Source organism: Panthera pardus, unplaced genomic scaffold, assembly GCF_024362965.1.
Source record: "Panthera pardus isolate Hobbes unplaced genomic scaffold, ASM2436296v1 HiC_scaffold_17, whole genome shotgun sequence".
In the NCBI taxonomy this organism is placed as follows: Eukaryota; Metazoa; Chordata; class Mammalia; order Carnivora; family Felidae; genus Panthera; species Panthera pardus.
This window is the reverse complement of record NW_026526732.1, coordinates 45,939,567-45,959,264: the sequence shown is the minus strand read 5'-3', so window position 1 is coordinate 45,959,264 and position 19,698 is coordinate 45,939,567. Positions and strand designations below refer to the sequence as shown.

The window sequence follows — 19,698 nt, the reverse complement described above, 5'->3', positions numbered from 1 at the left end:
GGTTCATTTAATTTAGGCCTTGAAGGATGAGAAGGATGAGAAGAATTTCAATTGACAGAAAGTAAGGGAAAGGAAAACCCAGCTAAGGGGTGAATGGTAGGTGGTGGGAACCCACATTCTAGGCTGAGGGAAACAAAAGCTTAAAAACCTAGTGTCATAAAAAGGTTTTTACCAGTATGGCTACAACATAGGGGCAAATATTGAGAACAATGAACATGGAAGGCCTTAAATGTCACACACACAAGTTTCCACTTGACTCTGAAGGCAGTGAACGGAGAGTCGTTTTAGGGATTTCAGAGATGGGTTAAGTGGTCCAGCTTGTGCTTCAGCTAGATTAACCATCAGCAGTGTGATTAAGCCTAGAGCACAGACAAGAAATGATAAATTAGGAAAGCCAAAGTGGAAATAAGAAGATGACCCCCCCATTAAACAGAAATCAAGATGGTAAATAAATAGAACTTGGTGAAAGAGTAGCGGGAAAATTAAATATGGTATTGAGATTTCTAGGCTCTGTGATCAGACAGATGATATAGCATCACCTACAATGGGATACACAATGGAAGATGAAGATATTGAGGAAGAGCCAAAGCATAGTTTTAGGCCTGTTGTGTAGCAGGTGAGAATATCAGGAAAAGGAACACAAGGCTGGATCCAGACCAGACTGTGGACAGCCTAGGAAGCCTATCCAGGAACACGGACTTGATGTGCCGGGCATTAAGAAGTAGCTGATTATTACTGAAGAGAAAAATGACACGAGGACGCTGATGTTTTAGGAAGATCACATCACATGAAATGAATAGTTCCATAGTCTAGATGATAAATTATACAGTCATCCAACTCATTTCTATTGTTAAGAATTCACTTATCTTTCTCTCTGAACCTTTATGTAATTAGAGCATAGACAGACATCGTAACATACCTCCAACTAACATAATATTCTCACTGATTCCACTATAGTCACCAAATCCCAGATTATTTGCAGCTACCACTCTGAACTGAAATGTTCCTTTCAGGTTTTTGGACTTCCATGTGCAAATACTACCGCAGGATCCATTATATGCCATCCTCCACATTAAATTCTGGTTCTGTGAATCATTTGAAGTACCCTTTCTACAAAAAAAAAAAAAAAAAAGCAAAATGGTCAATATAGAAAATATAAGAGACAATATATGTGTTGTTTCTAGATGCTCCTGTACCATTTCAGCAACAGAAATCAAGAGCATCTCCTACTGCACACTTTACCTTTGATCTCATTCCTCCCACACAGCATAATCCTGTAAAGACATCCTGGCAATGCATGGAGCCAACAAACTCAGCCCATTGGGAAAATAACAAATAGTGAATGGCCAGGAGAGAGCTGAAGAGGTTTTTCCTACTATTAGATTGTATAAACTTTCTTCAGAATTCCAAACACATCAGACAGTTGTTCCATAACTTCTAACCTGGAATTTTTTATACTTTCTTTTTTTTTTTTTAATTTTTTTTAACGTTTATTTATTTTTGAGACAGAGAGAGACAGAGCATGAATGGGGGAGGGGCAGAGAGAGAGGGAGACACAGAATCGGAAGCAGGCTCCAGGCTCTGAGCCATCAGCCCAGAGCCCGACGCGGGGCTCGAACTCACGGACCGCGAGATCATGACCTGAGCCAAAGTCGGACGCCCAACCGACTGAGCCACCCAGGCGCCTCTATACTTTCTTAATTCTCAGTCTCTTATGCCATGTGTAGTTTATGTATACCATAGCTCTGCATAAAATGAAATACAGGGCATAAAATTGATAAGGAAGGTGTAATAGTTTGAATACCAAAATTATCATTATACCTGAGATTCCAAGGTTTATTTCTTCCATTTTTATTGGCATCTACTCCACCTCAAGTCAACCCACATTATTCTTTATATGAAACATGGAAAGAGCACGAGAGTGGGGCTCAAAAGATATAAATGGAATGGCTTTTAACAGAATCGTAGACTGAGGACAAGCTCCAGGCCTTCCAATTATGTCCTGACAATGAAGAACTTTTCAAGTCTGGGACTTTTCAGACAACAACAGTTTTAGGACTTGGTACCAACCCACAGTAAGCTTAGGGATAGCTAGTTCTGCTTCTACAAACTGAGTGGACATCCTGAAAGGGATGGGAAGGCTCAGCCCTTGCAGGACAGGGAAAAGACAAGAACTTCAGGAGGATCAGGGCAGCAGAGTTGTTCACAACTGTTGCCAGGAGCTAAGTGTCCTAGGGACCATCCTGCATAAGACTCTTTATACAATGTCTTCGTACATTTTGTGAAGTCTTGTGTTAGGCACTGGCAATTTCATTGTTCAATTCCAACAACTCTGATCCAAAGGAAAGAAACACTTAAAAATTCATAAAATGGCTCTTCACAGTTATTGGCCATTGAGGAAGACAAGAAAGAATTCTGATATTGGTTGAGAATCTTCTATTTATAACACACCATACTGATGCTTTTTATTTCATTTCCTGTTGTTGAGTTTTCACAACAACCTAAAGAGGTAAATACCATCATCCCATTTTACAGTTGAGAAAACTTAAATTCAAAAAAAAGAGTAAAGTAAGTATTTAAACACGGTACGGGGTTGAGTAATATCCCCCAAAACTCACACCTACCCAGACTTTGTGAATGTGACCTTGTTTGGAAATAAGGTCTTTTAGATGTAAGCAAGTTAAGATGAGGTCATACTGGATTAGGGTAGGCTTAAATCCAATGACTAGTGCCTTCTTTTAATTTTTTTAAGTTCATTGTTTTACTTTGAGAGAGACAGAGAGTGCAGGGGGGTGGTGCAGGGAGAGAGAGGGAGACAGAGAGAATCCCAAGCAGGCTCTACCCTGTCAGCCCAGATCCCAGTGTGGGGCTTGACCCAAGAACCATAAAATCATGACCTGAACCGAAGTCAGATGCTTAACCGTCTGAGCCACCTAGATGCCCCATTGACCAGTGCCTTCTTAAGAAGAGAGGAATATCGGCACCGATATACACAGAGAACACCATGTGATGACAGAGCCAGAGTTGGAAGTGATACATCTGCAAGCCAAGGAATACCAAGGATTGCTGGGAAGTCTGGATCACCAGAGGCTAAGAAGCAGCAAGGAAGGATTCTTCCCTAGAAACTTCAGAAAGTGCATGGTCCTGCGGATACCTTGATTTCCGACTTCTAGTCCCCAAAACTGTGAAAGAATAAATGCTGTTTCAAGCCACCCAGGGGTAGTACTTTCTCATGGCAATGTTAGGACACTAATACAGTGTATTCGGCTTCCGCGTTCACACACTATCACTACGACTGTACCATCAGCAAGTACCTAGTGTATACTAGTATCCTGACTGAAGAAGTGACTTTGAGATACAGCAATTCATTGTATTATTATCCCATTATCCCTGTCATGAGAGTAGAGGCTTGGGGCAAGAAAATGCAAAGAATGTATGGAGTTCTGCTCTTAAGGAGTCACTGAAGGGAACACACTAAATGGTTCCTAGCAAGACAGTGGTATGGGCTGGCTGGTGAATATAATTAGAGTCCCAGACCACCAACACAGTTCTGCAGATCAGAATGCATTTGACTCTGCATGAAAAACAGTAACAGAATTTACAAGAAGGTTTCAGTTAGAAATATGGCCAGTGTAATCCTCTGCCATGAGCAGGAAAATTTTTTAAGGTTATGGGAATGCCAGATCAAGATGGAGCAAAAATAGATCTAAAGCTCGAATTGCCAGGACTATAATTATGGAAGTGACTTTTGTCCTTGGAACTTCTTAAAAGATAGCTTCATAGATCCACGAGAGGAGTGTCTGTGGAATTTGGAATTCTCCCCTCAAGCTGGCATGAAATCAGTTCATCTGAGCCAGTGACCATTATACAGAGCTCCCCATATTGGCCAGCTCTGAGGTTGTATATGTTCACTAGCTGCCTGGTTTTCATTGAAGGCACGCTTTCAGACCCTCGGGCACACAGTGCAAGTTATACTCTTCACAAAGGATAAAGAATCCAGTGTAACCTATACAGTTCAGACCATTTCTGTGCTTGACCTGTTTTCACATTCTGAAATATACCTGGTTCACTGCCAGTTCTCACCAGACGTTATTCATCTTGCTAAAACAAATTATCATCAGAAATTTGCATGCATACCATCATCTAACATCAAATATCAGCCCTGCTTCTTGGACAGAATAGAAATTAAATAAATATTAGCTGCACGTGCCAATGACTGGATTATTTCCATAACGTTTTGACAAGTAGTGGCAGATTTCTGAGAAGGATGATGTGATCTCCTTCTGATCGGAGTGCCAAGGCTGACCACTAGGCATTGGGCAGAGAGCACAATGGTGCACTGAAGATCCTTAAGCTAAAGATCCTTCATATTTATTTATAAATATTGCTAATTTTGATCTAATAATACCTTACAATTAACCACTTAGCTCTTTGTAGTTTACAAACCACTTTTGCAAACAGACATACCTGACCTCAAGGACATAGTACATAAGCCGGCTTCCATTATCTTCAGCTTTTTCCCACTGTATTGAATCTTTACTCCCTTCTAATAATTTTGGAATGCCTGGTTTACTTGGGACTCCAGCTTTGGAAACATAAGAAAGTACTGATTGGTATGTCGGAAGTAGAAAATATTCTGCATAACATCTTTCCACAGAATATATTTACAGAGAGGAAAGTCAAATACATTAATGAAATATTGAGAAATATTCTCATATGGGTGCATATTTTTAAATGAGTATCTGAAGTTTTTATTAGTGATGGATTAGATGGACTAGTGATAGGAATAACAGTATTATGTTAGCTCACCACAAAATAAGTGATGTGAATAAAGAAAACTGTAAATTTTGGAGCATTTTCCCTTTGATTCTTACAGGGATCAACTTGGAGTTACAGTATACCTTTTAAAACACTAATTAGCATTCTTTTTAGATTTTTTAATTTTTAGCATCTAGAATACAGTAGTCAGTAAGTTAATATTTGTTGAACACTCAATAACACCATTTAACTTTTGTTCTCAATGCAAAATGTCACAGATAGACAAGAAAGTAGAGAATACTGGAAGGTGGAATCATCTTGCTCAGTTCAGGATTCTGCAAAACCTGGTATTATCTCAGTATTATCTCATTAGTGCCTGTAAAGACTCCTGATTCTTTTCAACTCTTACCTCAAACTCTAGAAATAATTTACTCCTCTTCAAAAAGAAAAGAAAAAGGTTAACCTCTAACATTAGTGAAATAAGTGATAAGAAACTCATTGAGAAACTTACAGGGCTTTTTGAGTATTGAGGATTATTGAGGCTATCAGTACTCACCTTTTGTCTTAAAGCTTTCTGGGAGTGAGGTGCTATTTTCTCCTGTCCTATAAACCACCACTACGCGGATGTTATAGGACATATAAGGCTGTAGATCTGTGATGCTACAGACATAAGTAGGGCCTTGGATGCATGAAGTGTTCACACGGTAAAACTCATTATACTTCCACTGGAAAAAAGAAGTCTCAATTAATATTTTTGGTGCTTTAAGAAAACCTTCTTAAGCATAGAAATTCACAAGTCTATGGCAAGCAATTAAAAATTTAAATAAAATTTATTTTCAATTAAAATAAGTGCTCCTTTATGAATGTTTGATCCCAAACATTATCTCCACCACTGACCGCCATTTTAAGTTTGTGACAAGCTATAACTGACTTGAATAACGGTTCTTAGGATGAGTTCAAGGTGGGACAGGCACCTCTTATTACATAGATGTCCTTAGGGAAGATCTAGACCTTGGCTTTTTGTTATCCCTCCTTGGAGACACCTACATTAAATTAGGATGGCTGAGAATGCAAATCCATAGCTGAGGGACCATGCTGGATCAAAATAATGACATTTTCAACTCCATGGATTTGTTAATTTCAAAATTATAATGTTTTTACACATTTTGATTCTATCAACAGGTCTACAGTGACTTATAAATTAAAACATGTAGTTTTTCCCTTCAAACTCTTTTCAGTCTAACCAGCGTTCCTTATTTTTTATACATATGAAGCCTAGTTCCCTAAAAGAGGGAAATTTTTGTCTACCATCACTCAGTCACTGAGTAGAAATGTTAGAAGTTAAATATAGGAAATCTTACTTTAATTCCAATGTAGATACTGGGTCTCTAATTATAGCTATCTTACACTTTCTTTGTGCATGGCTTTTGAAAAATCTGTGTATTTGGACCCTTCATGTGTTATTTGAAAATGGTGATTTTTTTTTCAATGTACAAATAGGGAAAGACAGAGGATGTGGCATTTTGTCAAGGGTTCTTAGTGTATTTTCTCCAGTAGAGTTTCCTAAGAAGGTCAGTTTCCATAAATAAACCTTACTTTACATCTCGTTTTTCATTTAGCACTCACAAGGTCACATCATTTCATTGGATGGACACTTTATATTAGTTTTCTATTCAACTAGGAATGATTCCTACAGCACCTTCAAGAAGTAGACCACCTTGTTACAAAAAAAAAAAAAAAAAGAGGAAAATGGGAATGCAAGGAATGAAAAAAAATTAAAAAACAAAAATGCTGATGTCCAGGCCATTGCCTGCTAAACTCATAAATGTATCGATTCTACTAAAACATACAGGCTAACGAAACAGACGCATTGGATCCCTAATATCTACTCTGAACTGAGGGAAAGAAAGAGGGACAGACAGACAAACAAATATTGATTTCTACCTCAAAAATTTTAGCCCTTTGTGATCCTGCCTCCTTAATAATCTGCTATATAAACTACCTTAAGTGAATAGATGGCCCAACATTCCATACCCTCCAGAAATTATCAAAGCTCCTTGGAAGGTCAGATGTTTGACCAAGGGTTCTGCTGGAAAACAGTAGACTATTGGCCTTACCACAGCAATGAATGTTCTGGGCAGACCACCAACTTGGGGAGGTGCCACAGCTACCCCAGTAAATCACAGTGGAGTCAAGACCTTCCATTTGTTAGAGGCCAACAAGTGCAGGAGTGAAAGCTACCACAGAGAGATTTGAAAATTATTTGGATGGGGGGTGAGAAGGAAATGGTGCAGCCTATCATGTCTCAGAGACCAGAACTTCAGAAATGTAGGAATTTTCCTGGACAATTGAGAAAAACTCAATTTTAATGCACAACCAGGAAAATAATTTACCAAAATGAAACTACTTGTTTCTTCTCCTTAATCTCAAATTAAATATGTTCTTCTTACATACACTGTTGTGATTTAAAAAAAAAAAATCTATGGAATTTAAGACCTAGATAGAAATTTAGCCTTGTGCTTTAATTCCTTCATTTTCCACATAAGGAAAATTTGACAGAAAAGATGAAAATTGGAAATTTATCTTTTTCTCCTCCTTTCTAAAAAAAAATTCTTAATTAAAAAGACACATATTCACCCTTATCAGTCCCTTCTTAGAGTTCCAGTATGGAGTTATACCATCATTCCCAGGTATCCTATCTTTATGAGATAGGTTCAAGTTGCTCTAAAGATATAGAACTTTCTGACTGGAGGTACTCATCAACCCTCTCGGAACACAGCCTCCTACTGTGCTCATCAGTTAGTACTTGTAGATGGTCACATGTGATGATTACTGCATCCCACATTTTCAGCTTCATGATGTTCTAAGTGGTATATCTAGAACCTGTTTTCAGCAAGTGTAGGGGAAGTTTTGAAACAAACAAAAAAAAACTTTGTGTGAAAGTCACAAGGACTGAACCAGACAGTCCCAGAACTCTGTCCTTCTCCCAAACTTTGAGGAGTGGGGTAGGTGCCTTAGTGACTCACATTCCTTCCATGGATAGCACCCAAGTAGGACTGCTGTAGGATGAGTCAACCCCTGGGGCTCTTCCCTACCTGGCTGGTGATATCTGACTCACTATGGCACCTGTCTGGATCTCCGACTTCTCATCAGTAACAGGAGGGGCTTAGAGTCACCAGCTATAAGGTCCTTCCCCATCACATTTCTTTGATGTCAGGAGTAAACTTCACATCCCCCACTTTGCCTTTAAACTGAACTGCACTGAGCTTCCTTAAATAGATGTCTAATAAAAGGTGATCCTCCAATTTCTCCAATTTAACTGCATTTTTATAAGATGACACTTTTTTAAATAGGCAGCAAATCATCACAAGCATGCTCAATGAAAAAAGTCCAATAAACTACAGCTTTTGGTTTTATGAACTCGACATTCACTATTGTTTCATAGTTTTCATGGATTTTATCTTAAAAATGTAAGATCATAGAAAAAAATCTTACATAGTAAAATTTAAAAACATCCTGGGAAGCAACTCCATTTTTGAAAAAAAAGCGAGGCCATGACTATACTGATTTGTTTTTGTTACAACTGAACAAAAGATTCCTAACCAAACTTTACGAATGTAGACACACAAAATAAATAATACTGAAAATGAAATGCAGCAATTCTAAAAAATAATCCATTTTAAGTGTATCAATACAAAAATCAACCTAGACTTTCCTCAACAGTGAATTAATTAGATTAATTGATATTTGAAATTCAGTGGATATTTTTATATAGTTGAAGCATGGAGAATTTTGGATGAAGAACCATTTAAAGTTTATACGCCAAGATCCAACTGGTTCAGAATAAACTGGTCTTATATTTTATTTCTCTCCTGTTGCTATACAGACTTTAAATGGTTGAAAGAACATTTCTAGACAAGGATTTGGGTTTTGTTTGCTTGTCCATTTCTTTTCTTTGTCTTCATTGGAAATACCAAATTGCTGGACGCTAGACAGCCATGCTGATAACATCTAAACTAAGTAAAGTATTATGAAAACCAGTAAACCGTAGCTTATAACCCTTTCCACGGAGCCTTTTAAGAGCAACCAATGTCTCTAGGAATTCTTTCCATCAGAAATGAGTCTAGATAGATTCTGTAAATGGCAAGCCAGCCTAAATCAATGAATGTTGTCAAATATATTGTTGGCTTATACAAGAGAATACTCTAGAGATATGAAAAAAGGTCTTCTAATTTATCCCATAGCACAAAACATAGATTTGCATTAAAAGAGTATGGTGAGATCTACCTTCTGGAGTTCAAACCAAAATCTGATGAGGTTAACATTAGATGGAGCCTTCCATTCTAATTGCAAACTAGTGTTCTCTGGAACCAAGGCACAGGGTTTCTCTGGTGTGTCAAACATTTTGACAGTGACAGGATGACTCTCGGCACACCACATTTCCTCAGCATGGCAGGCCAGAACCTTTTTGTAAAAAAGAACAATCGCTTAACCTTTTCGGAACCTTGCACTTGAGCATGGCAATAAAAGTGCCCCATACACTTACTATACCTTTAACACATATGGTTTTCCACCAGATAGTCTAGTAACAAGGAGAGAGAGCTTTCCATTTGGATATTCACTTTGTCTTAGAGGAGTCTCTGGAATTAGGGCCAGATGTGAGATTTCCAGCTGATAGCGAACTGACTCCATAGGTCCATTTGGCTTGTGAGATTCTTCCCAGGATACAAGTAGGCGGGTGTCTGACTGCACAGTTGTGTTAATGAGCCTAACTGCTTCTGGCACTGAAATAAATAGCAATGCATGGTAAGGGATATTGCATCAGCACTGAAAGATGGAAGAAGGAATGGGGTTCTGGTTGAGGAATAATCATATCATGTGAGCAGAACGAATGGCCAATATTCTAAAGGAAAGCCAACCTCTTATAAAATGGTAAGTTAACAGGCTGCCTGAAAGGCTCTTGCTTATTTTTGCCTAATGACTAAATCATTCTCTGACTCCAGCTCAATGATATGGCCAATGATGATGAACAAACCAATTCAGATTAGTTTTGGGAATGTCATCAGAGACCTCTGAAAGAAATGGTGTGACCTCAAAATAATCACCACCTCTCAGAAAACCTTTTTAGATCTAGATTCATTTTCTTTCAGGCAATGATGTTATTTACTTTAAATCTCAAGTGTCCTGAGTAAAATTCACACAGAGAAAAGGCTTAATTCTGCATCGCCACAGGATGAGACCTGTGAATATGTGGGGAGAGGGTGACACTATGTGGTGAGACTGGAAAATGTGTTTCTTGGTCAAACAGTATTGATTCTGATGTTTCACCTTCTAGTTGTGTTTCATTCTGATGGAGTATTATTCATCTTCTGTTGTTAGAGCAAAAATCAGGTTATCAGAGTATTGTCAATAATACATTTTCTTATTAAGTTTAAAAAGCTCACATAATAGAGATTACTTAGCATCCAAATTTTAAAAACCACAAATATAGATGTATATGTCACGTATATCACAAAATGCCTCTCTAGAAACCCACCCAAGCCCATAACTCACCTCCACTTTTAGTTTTTCCCCAAATCTCCTTTCCCAGAGGTAACTGTTCCACAGTGTCTGAATAATAATTCTTTACAGCTGTCTGTATCACATATGTTGAAAATGGTTGTAAGCCTTCAATAAAGGCTATCCTCTCCTGAGATTCCTGTAATTAATTTTTAAAACTCAATATCGGATTCTTATTTTTTCATACAAATGAGGAGAAATTAACCAAAGGGATACGATAATTAAAAGATCTTTTAAGTTAACTTATTTTTTGATATTGGATCAAGAGAATGATAATGTTCACTGCCCTAATCTGCCCAGACCTGAGTTGCTTACTATCTCCAAGAATCAATACCAAATGATCGGTCAATTTTCAATGACATGCTCATTTCACATAGGAAGCTAAGTTCTCAGAAGAAGATACTAATTCACAGCTTTGCATACAAAGGTCAGCAAGATGGTATGGTAAAGATGTGACACAGGGGTGCCTGGATGTCCAACTTTGGCTCAGGTCATGATCTCATGGTTCGGTCCATGAGTTCAAGCCCAGTGTTGGGCTCTGTCCTGACAGCTCGTAGCCTGGAGCCTGCTTCGGATTCTGTGTCTCCTCTCTCTCTCTCTGCCCCACCTGCTCATGCTCTCACTTTTCTCAAAAATAAATAAACATTAAAAAAAAGTTTAAATAGATTTGACACATAAGTGAATATGATAAAATATTAAGCTGAATTACTTAATCATTATTAAAGGTAAAGTTTAATAAAATAAAAACACTGTCCTTAGACCAACAGTTCTCAATTTTGGTTGTATTTTGGAATCAACTGGAAAGTTTTAAGAAAACACTTGTGCCTGGGTCCCACCCCCAGAGATTCTGATTGCATTGGTCTGAGGTGAAGTGTGGGCCCAGAGGTTTTTAAAACTCCAATGTGCAGTCAGGTTTGAGACCCATTGCTTTGACCCATATTAATCAATGTGTAGGATAGACTGGCTGTGGTAACAGAAATATCCAGTGCCACCAGCCTAATCTTGGTCAGCCAAATGATCCAATCTGTCTCTGAAACGTTGAAATGTGTAAAGAGAGGTTAAAATAGACAAAGGAAATAACAAGAATCATGTGTCCTTTCTGGTGAAGTATATAGTGTTTAACTTCCAACAGATGATGATGGTCAATTTCACCTTTTGATGTGGTTGAATAGCAAGCACAGAGCAAAATATTGAATACATATGACTCCATCACAAGGACAACTGAAACATCAGTGCCAACAATGGAGTGAATTGTGCCAATTAATTCATCCACTCAAGAAATAACTAGTGAAAGCCTCTACAAAGCCAACTACTATGCTAGGTGCTAAGAATACAATGATGAAAAAAAACCCGACATACTCCCTACATAACAGCATACAGGAAATGACGGACAAAAATAGAACATACCATTTTTATATTAAATAGATGCTATGGAGGAGGGTTATACAGTAATGTTCTTTCTGTCTAATCATTTCTTACCCTTCAATCTGCAATCTGCTGCATAGGCCATAAAAACAGATCTCTATCACTTTCTGGGGATAATTAGGGAAGACAACAAACCAGTTCTCCCAGGACACTCAGGAAACTGTCACTATGGCAATCCACCACTGGTCATAGTTAATAAATATACTTCCTTGAAGCTTAACTCCCAGACAAGACTAGAACACAACTTGCTTTGATGGATCAGCCGTAAAAGTCTGCACAGTAGCGTGCTTCAGGATATAATACAGAAAACAGTTTACTGTGAGAATTTTATATCAGAAACAGGTATCTTGTGAAAAGACAAAGACCACCAGCTCCAATCTTACCAGCATTTTATATTTCAGCCCAGAGCTATTTTTCCCGCCATTAACTTCTTGGTAATAAACCAGGTATGTTGGAGTAGGGCAAGTGATGCTGTGCCACGTGAGATTTGCCCTGGTGGGCGGTAATCGGATTGTGAGGCTGCTGTTAGTGGTGTTAAGTATAGTTGGCTCTGTGACATCTGAAGCTAGACACAGTAATGCTTTATCTAAAATAATAAGAAAAGATTCAAAATATACACATATTTCATACATATATGTATGAAAGAGGAACAGCAGATTTATTTAACTTCAAGGGTAATAACACGTTTTTATACTTGGCTGACAAGGTGTGATATATTGAAGTATTGGAAATGTTATTCAGGAAAGAAAGACGGGTGTTTTTCCCACACATTTTGAAGTTGTTAAATACCACAGAAAAAAGGGAGCAAGGTAACGGATCATTGATTAAAATTTCCAGCAGGGGGAGCTAAAGTACACTGAATAAGGTACACAGATCACAGCAAAATCAAGCTGAGCCTTTTTTTACTTTGAAGACAGTAGTGACAGCACATTAGTCAAATTGGGAAGGGGGCACCTGGGTGGCTCAGTCTGTTAAGCGTCCGACTTCAGCTCAGGTCATGATCTTCTGGTTCATGGGTTTGTGCCCTGCATCAGGCTCTGTGCTGACAGCTCAGAACCTGAAGCCTGCTTTGGATTCTGTGTCTCCCTCTCTCTCTGCCCCACCCCCACTTATGCTCTGTCTCTCTTTCTCAAAAATAAATAAATGTTAAAAAACATTGTTTAAATGTTAACCATATCTTTTAAATTAATTCCAGTTAAAAAAAAACCCATGCTAGCTTTAGAACTTTTATCTTTAAGGATGTGCGGGTATATGTGTGCGTTCCAATTTCAAACAGACTTTTAATGGACTTACCAAATCTCCTAAATTTCTCAAAATGAAAAATGAACTACTTTACCAAAATAGGCACCTGGCTTATTTATAAATTCTCCCATTTTTTTCATATTTTAAAACTGAATACATTTAAGCAGAGAGAGTTTGTTCAATTCTTTCTGCCCCTCTCTAGGGGGTAATTATCTTAATTTAAAACGATATTGCCACCCTAATGGCAGATAGCTTGAGAAAAAACTAAAAACCTCTTTAGGTTTGAAGGCCACCCTCAGTGTATGTAATGTTTTTAATTTTGGTCGGTTGGCTTTTAGAGTTCAAACTTTTTTATTAGTATTATGACTCTCAGAAAATATATAGCTAGTTCTGCCATAGTGCCATCCACGCATTCCTAAAAGTCATTGCATTATACAAAATTGTATAATAAAATCCACAGGGTCTCTGAGGGAGACAGAAGCACAACACTAAAAAACTTAACGAGTGACACATTTAAAAAAAGGGAGGAACTTAGCAAAAATGATAGCACACACGTACACATGATGAACAGTTGACATACATAATACAACAAATAAAGCACTTTACCTTGAAAAAGACCTGAAATTTTATGCAGTGCTTTTTGACACAACGGGGATTTCTAAAAATATTGTCAGAGGAGAAAAAAAGACAGAAAAGAAATTATGAGAATGCAAAGAGAAAAGGAGACAGACAGAATGATAGACAAGGGTTTCCCATGTCTAAAACTCTCTAGGATGACTCAAGTCATGTATACACACGGAGATCAATTGTGACCCAGGGCAAACAGCAATCGCAGCGTGCACCCATCCTGGCAGTTTGGATCAACACTGAGTACACAACGAAGGGCTTGAGGGGGCAGCCTGGAGAAGGAGATATTCTGAGACTTTTCTGCCCCCACCCCAGACGGGAGAACATGCTGATGAACAGTGTGATTTTATTACCTGGAAAAGGCTGCAGAACTGAACTGTAAGCCAAGATATGCTTACTCCCTTGGGCCTTCACCCGGGAGAGGATGGCCCCATTGCTTTTCTTTGCTTGATAAATCTGTGTGCTGTCCTTTGCTGAGGAGATCCAGTAGAGAAATTCCCCATCCACAGTTAAACTTTCAAGCATTTCTCCTGCTCATGAAAAACATAAAATAAAGAACAGAAACAACAAAATACGTAACTAACGTTTTCTACTCAAAACAATATGTGAAATCCTTTTTCTGTATTGTAATTGCTAATTTTTAATCTTTCCCTCATTTCAATAAGAAAAAAAAAATACCACCTTTGTTTTATGTCATTAGGCCAAGGATTTTACAGATGTTTTCTCATTTTAGTTCCATACCAAGCCAATAAGGTAAATACTATTAGAATTGGTCTCATTTTCTAGAAGTGTAAACTGAGGCTTTAAGGAGTTAAATAATCTCCTCAAAGGCCACAAAGTTAGTAAAGACCAGAGCCAAGATTTTCAACTTAACCTGTGTGACTCCACATCAAACAATACCTATTGGAAGGGAGGTGTTGGACGACGGGCCCAGGGCTCAGTGTCTTGCTCAATATTTTTTATCAGTAATTTGGAATAAACACAGAGTAAGTACACTTACCAATTTTGCAGATAATACCTGATTCTTACTGACACTAGTATGTTCAATTACTGGCTTAAGCTTTCAAAATATCTCTACAAAATCAGGAAATGGATTGAAATGTAATAGGAATAAATGTGACACCCTAAATTCAAGTTTAAGATCAATTCTAAAAATAACAAATGAAAGAAATCTGGCTTAATAATAGTTAACATGAAAAAAACTATGGGTTTTTCAAACGGCAGGCAGCCAAAAGACCTGATGCCACCTTCAGCTTCAATAAAAGAAGACAGAGGAAGTCAGAGACCCCCTGCACTAACCAGAACACATCGACAGTACAGGGGGTCATTATGGGGGTGACACTTAAGAGGATATTAAGCAGCTGGAGCGAAACAACAGGAGGGTTACTAGGGCAAAGAAAGATCTAGAAGCCACATCATGTGAGGAGTAGTTACAAATACATGAATTTTTCCTCCAAAGGAAAATGAGCTATGACAGAAGTCACTACATACTTGAATGGCTATCATGTAGAAAGTTATTGATTTATTCTGTATAAAATTAGAGGTCAGAACTCAGATCAATGAATGGGAGAAATGGGGAGAAAATTTTGGCTAAATGTAAGGAAAAAATCTAATATTTAGAATTATTCAAAAAATAAAAAATTTCCTTATAAAGACATATTTTTTTTATAAACAGGTATTATTCAAGCAAGGGTGTTTTTGTAGAGGGGATTTCTTCCAATATCATTCCAGCTAAAACATCTCTAAAGTCATTCAAATTTTCTAATTTTAGGGTTATAAATTTCAATTATGGATTCCTGAAAGACTAACCAATTCTATATCTATAAGATAATGGCCTACTAGACAATTCTTGTGTATCAGATGGTAAAGAAAATTTATTCTGACACTTGTTTAAATGGTAAGAAAGACTTTAGTTAAGACTGTTGCAATATTGCAATAGGAGAGAGAGATGTGCTCAACTTCACATACAACAAAGAAAGCTGGGGATTCAAAGCCAACAAGCAAAATTATGGGGTCAGTGGATAGAAAATTACTAACAGAAGACATCAAGGGTAGGGAGATTCTTGCTAATCTTCCTATGATTTTTGCTAAAGGCAACCCAAGAAATCAAGTGTGGGAGATGAAGGACTTGATCAGATACCTAGGGTGGGGGGTTATCCCTAAACTGATTTAGCAAGATTCTTGCTAAAACTAGACTCAACAATGACAGACAAGGAAGACTCAAGTCAAGGCCCAGTTGAGAAAAGGGGAACATTTGATCAAGGAAGGAGTCTGTGTCACAGATACACACACACACACACACACACACACACACACACACACGCACACACATGCACACACATACGTTTGTAATTTCAAAACTTTACTATAAAGACCAGCAATGTCCAAAAACACTTCTGATGATGGCAATATTTTATGTCTACACTGACCAATACAGTAACCATTAACCACTTGTGGTTTGAGTATTTAAAATGTGGCTAGCATGACTGTGGAATTAAACTTTTAATTTTGTTTAATCTTAATGAACTTGAACTTAAATCACATGTGACTAGTTGCTACTACCTTGAACAGTGAAGAGTAGACTCTTAACAATGTATGGAGGTATTTAGAGTGCATTTTTTTTTCTGCTGCAATTACTCCTAATTAGGAGTCCTCCAAATCACTTCAGACATTTAAGTATTTCCTCCACAAGCACGTGATGTCAAGTATTGATAAACTCATGCTGAATGCGGAGTCAATGAGATCATCAAAACAGAAGTAAAGTAGGGTACTGGTAGTAAGATCACAGATGTTGTAGTTAGGCCCACTTTCCAACTGCAGATCCTCTACTAATTGTAGCCTTTTGGACAAATACCTTACCTTTCTGGGTCTCAGTTTTCTCATCTGTAAAATGAGCATACTATTATCTACTTCATCAAGGTGTTTTGAAAATTAAATGAGATAATACATTTGGTAGCTTGGTTAGGCTATGTAGTTAAACTTAATAAATTATAGCTCTACCGTTAATTATAAGATAACAACAACAATGAAACCACAGATCCAGAAAATTGTGTGAACGTCTGTGCACAATTTGCCTGGAAACAACTTGACTTGAATTCTTTGGGAACATTTGGCATGGTCCAGAGCAAATAACCATGTGTGTATTCTTTTGAATACATGTAGAATGCACACCCTTTTTAATTGAACAGGAAGGGCCACCATCACTAATGGGTATCTATGTACACACATAGATATCTTACCAAGCAGAGTAGGCACCATGATAACTCGCCAACACCGACATCCTTCCAGATCCATGGCCCAGATCTCTTGCCCTTTGACAAAATATATCTGTGGTCTCTCTAGATCAGAGGTGTCAATAGTCATTGCTCCACTAAACTCGAATTGAGTAATGCTGCAAAAACACTGTTTCCTTCCATTTGAATGGTTTGTGGCTGTGGGTGGAAGAATGTGACTCAAGGTCTGGTTGATAATACTGTAGTAGAACATCTGAGGGCCCAAATCGGAAACTTCTGTCCAATACAGGCGACTATGGGGGAAAAAAAAGACCCTCCAACTTAATGAGTAAAGCATATTATTGCAAACGTTAGTTTCCAATGAAGATTAATCATTCCTAATGACTGGAGAGACAAACACAGCCTTTGGAGAGAATGTGTCCACATGTACAATAATCTTCTGAGATGGAGGGGTCCAAAAGCAATCTAGTTTGTACCATTTTCCCATGATTTCTCAATAAATGTGTTTACAACTAAAGCCTTGGACTAAAATGACCTGAGGGTGGTATACTGAATGGTTCATTAACGTCTGTACATGTGAAATACATTTGCCTACTTTTCATCAACACCCATCTCCATTCCCCTCCTCTCAAGTTTGTTTCTGCTTCTTAATGCTGGTTAACAATCTAGTTTCAAAATAGAATAACCATGCTTATGACACAAACAAAATACATCTTTCAGCATGAAAAACTGCTATCAGTTGGTGAACGGAGGCCTTAAAACTCATCTTACAAGGACATTAGTTAAAGATGGGTGAGCCCAGAATAGCATTAGCATGACATGCTGTCTATCTCCTGTTCATCTCCTGCCACTGTCTCAGTCCTCTTCTCATCCTTATCATCTGAGGTTATTAGGAAATCCACTGGTATGAAAATCTGCTTTGGTTTCCTATTGGTAATGACCCTAACTTTAGGTTAGCCAAATTGTCAGTATGGATTAAATTTGCATATTTGTGGCTATGGGCTCATAATTAATGTGTGGAGTTACTTACTATAAGTTAATATAGCTAGTCAAGGACCGTAAGCATCTTATTTTCCCATCAATAGCGTCTAATATTAAACCAAAGATATTGTATTGAATATGCCTCTACTTCATCACAACAGAAACAGATACTCATACTTTACATACCTTAAAAAAGGATATACAGAAAAAGAGATTATTGTTGAATTTCTATTGCAGATGTCCAGCTTTCTGGGGTACTTCACCTTGTGTTCAAGATCAACATCAAATATTTGCATGCCATTTTGTGATTCTTCTAGCACAAAGTAGAGATGCCTTGAAATCCAGTCAATTGTAATAATTGTGATATCAAAGACCAGTGCATCTCGGAAAATCTTAACAATAGGTAGAAAACACAGCCAAGGAGAGAGTGGTCATTTTTTTTCCCCCAAATCTGAGGACTTTTCGGTAATCTACCATATTACTTGTTTACTGCACTTCTCTGTAATCCAAAACGTCAATAGCTCTGTACTGTATACCATTATAACACTGGTCCTCTTCTCTTCTCACATTGTATTCTTTCTCCTGGTTAGCTTCCACTACCCCGACTTCAACTGTAATCCATAGACCAGTGCTACAAGAACAGTAGCATTATCCCTCACCGAGTTACTGATCCAAACTGACTACTGAACATCTCCATACGAATGATCCCAGGAAACAGAATTCATTACTCCACCCCCAAACCCTTCTTTTCTCCTACAGATTATATTTTTATGGATTTCCAACATCCACCTGAGCAGCAATCCTGACAAATGTGGTTCATCCTTGACATCTTCCTCTCATGACTCCCCACGGTGAATCAGTCCCGTTTGAAATATGTCCCAAATTGGTCCTCTCCTTTCTCACCTCACTGGCTCTCATTTCCTGCCTGACATTTCCTGTCTGGCTTTCTGTGATAGCCTCCTAAGTGTCACAGATTTAACGTTCTCTAAGTCATGATTCACACCACGAATGGAGAGGTCTTTCTAAAACATAACTCGATCATGTGAATGACCCACTAAATTTCTTTAATGGCTTGATGTTGGCTTCAGGATTGGCCCTCCACACCTTAGCACAAAGAGGCCCATTATATTCAGGCCCCTGCCTACTACTTCAACTTTTTCACCTGTCTTTTGTTCACCCTCACTCCCACCTTCATTCCAAGCTCACTCTATTTTCAGCCTCCTGGATGTGCTATGGCTCTCTTGTATTCCTGTCTTTGCACTTGCTACCCCTTAAGTTTTTCCCACCTTCACCTGGCTCATCTTCCCAAGGTGTCTTTCCAAGGTGTCTTTCCACTCAACCACTCCAACCTGGATTGATCATCCATTTTCTGTGATGCCACCACATCCTGCCCTCAGCATAGCATGATAACATCTTCTGTCTGTCTGTTCCACTAGCTGACACTCAATGAATGCCACCACATGCCAGGCATTGTGCTAAGTGCCTTACGTCGGTCATCTCATTTAATCTTCACAGGAACCATGTGAAGAGATGCCACAAGTTAAATAACTTGCTGATGGTCACAGATCTAGTAAATGGCGAAGCCAGAATTAAGTTCTAAATTTCAGATCCCAAAGCTCAGCCATGAATCATTACACACTACTGTCCTCCTAGTGTTAGGCTAATACCAGACTGGGTTTGTTCAAAGACTGTGATTTTTTTTTTCTTTTTTACCTCTATCCCAGGAACTAACACAGTGCCTTAAACCAAATAAAACTATTTGCAAAATTAATCCTGAATGATATTTGCCCCAAATCTAATCACTATTCGTGACTAAATAATTACACAACATTTGTCCTTTCCAACCATTCTAATCTTAATGGCTCGACCACTG

At 38.1% G+C, this 19,698-nt stretch overlaps 1 protein-coding gene across 6 annotated transcripts in view; it reads right to left on the bottom strand.

Moving 5' to 3' along the window:
- The window catches only part of ROS1 (ROS proto-oncogene 1, receptor tyrosine kinase), a 116,335-nt gene that overhangs the window by 36,167 nt on the left and 60,470 nt on the right, over positions 1–19,698 (bottom strand). For all 6 annotated transcript variants that reach the window (XM_019418182.2, XM_053904536.1, XM_053904538.1 and 3 more), the window contains exons 25-34: positions 18,012–18,217; positions 16,851–17,137; positions 13,965–14,141; positions 12,126–12,328; positions 10,312–10,456; positions 9,310–9,542; positions 9,046–9,222; positions 5,315–5,483; positions 4,468–4,585; positions 920–1,110 (exon numbers count right to left, since the gene is read on the bottom strand). In XM_019418182.2, coding sequence (XP_019273727.2) covers positions 920–1,110; positions 4,468–4,585; positions 5,315–5,483; positions 9,046–9,222; positions 9,310–9,542; positions 10,312–10,456; positions 12,126–12,328; positions 13,965–14,141; positions 16,851–17,137; positions 18,012–18,217 — 1,906 coding nt within the window. The remainder of the gene's footprint in view (positions 1–919; positions 1,111–4,467; positions 4,586–5,314; positions 5,484–9,045; positions 9,223–9,309; positions 9,543–10,311; positions 10,457–12,125; positions 12,329–13,964; positions 14,142–16,850; positions 17,138–18,011; positions 18,218–19,698) is intronic.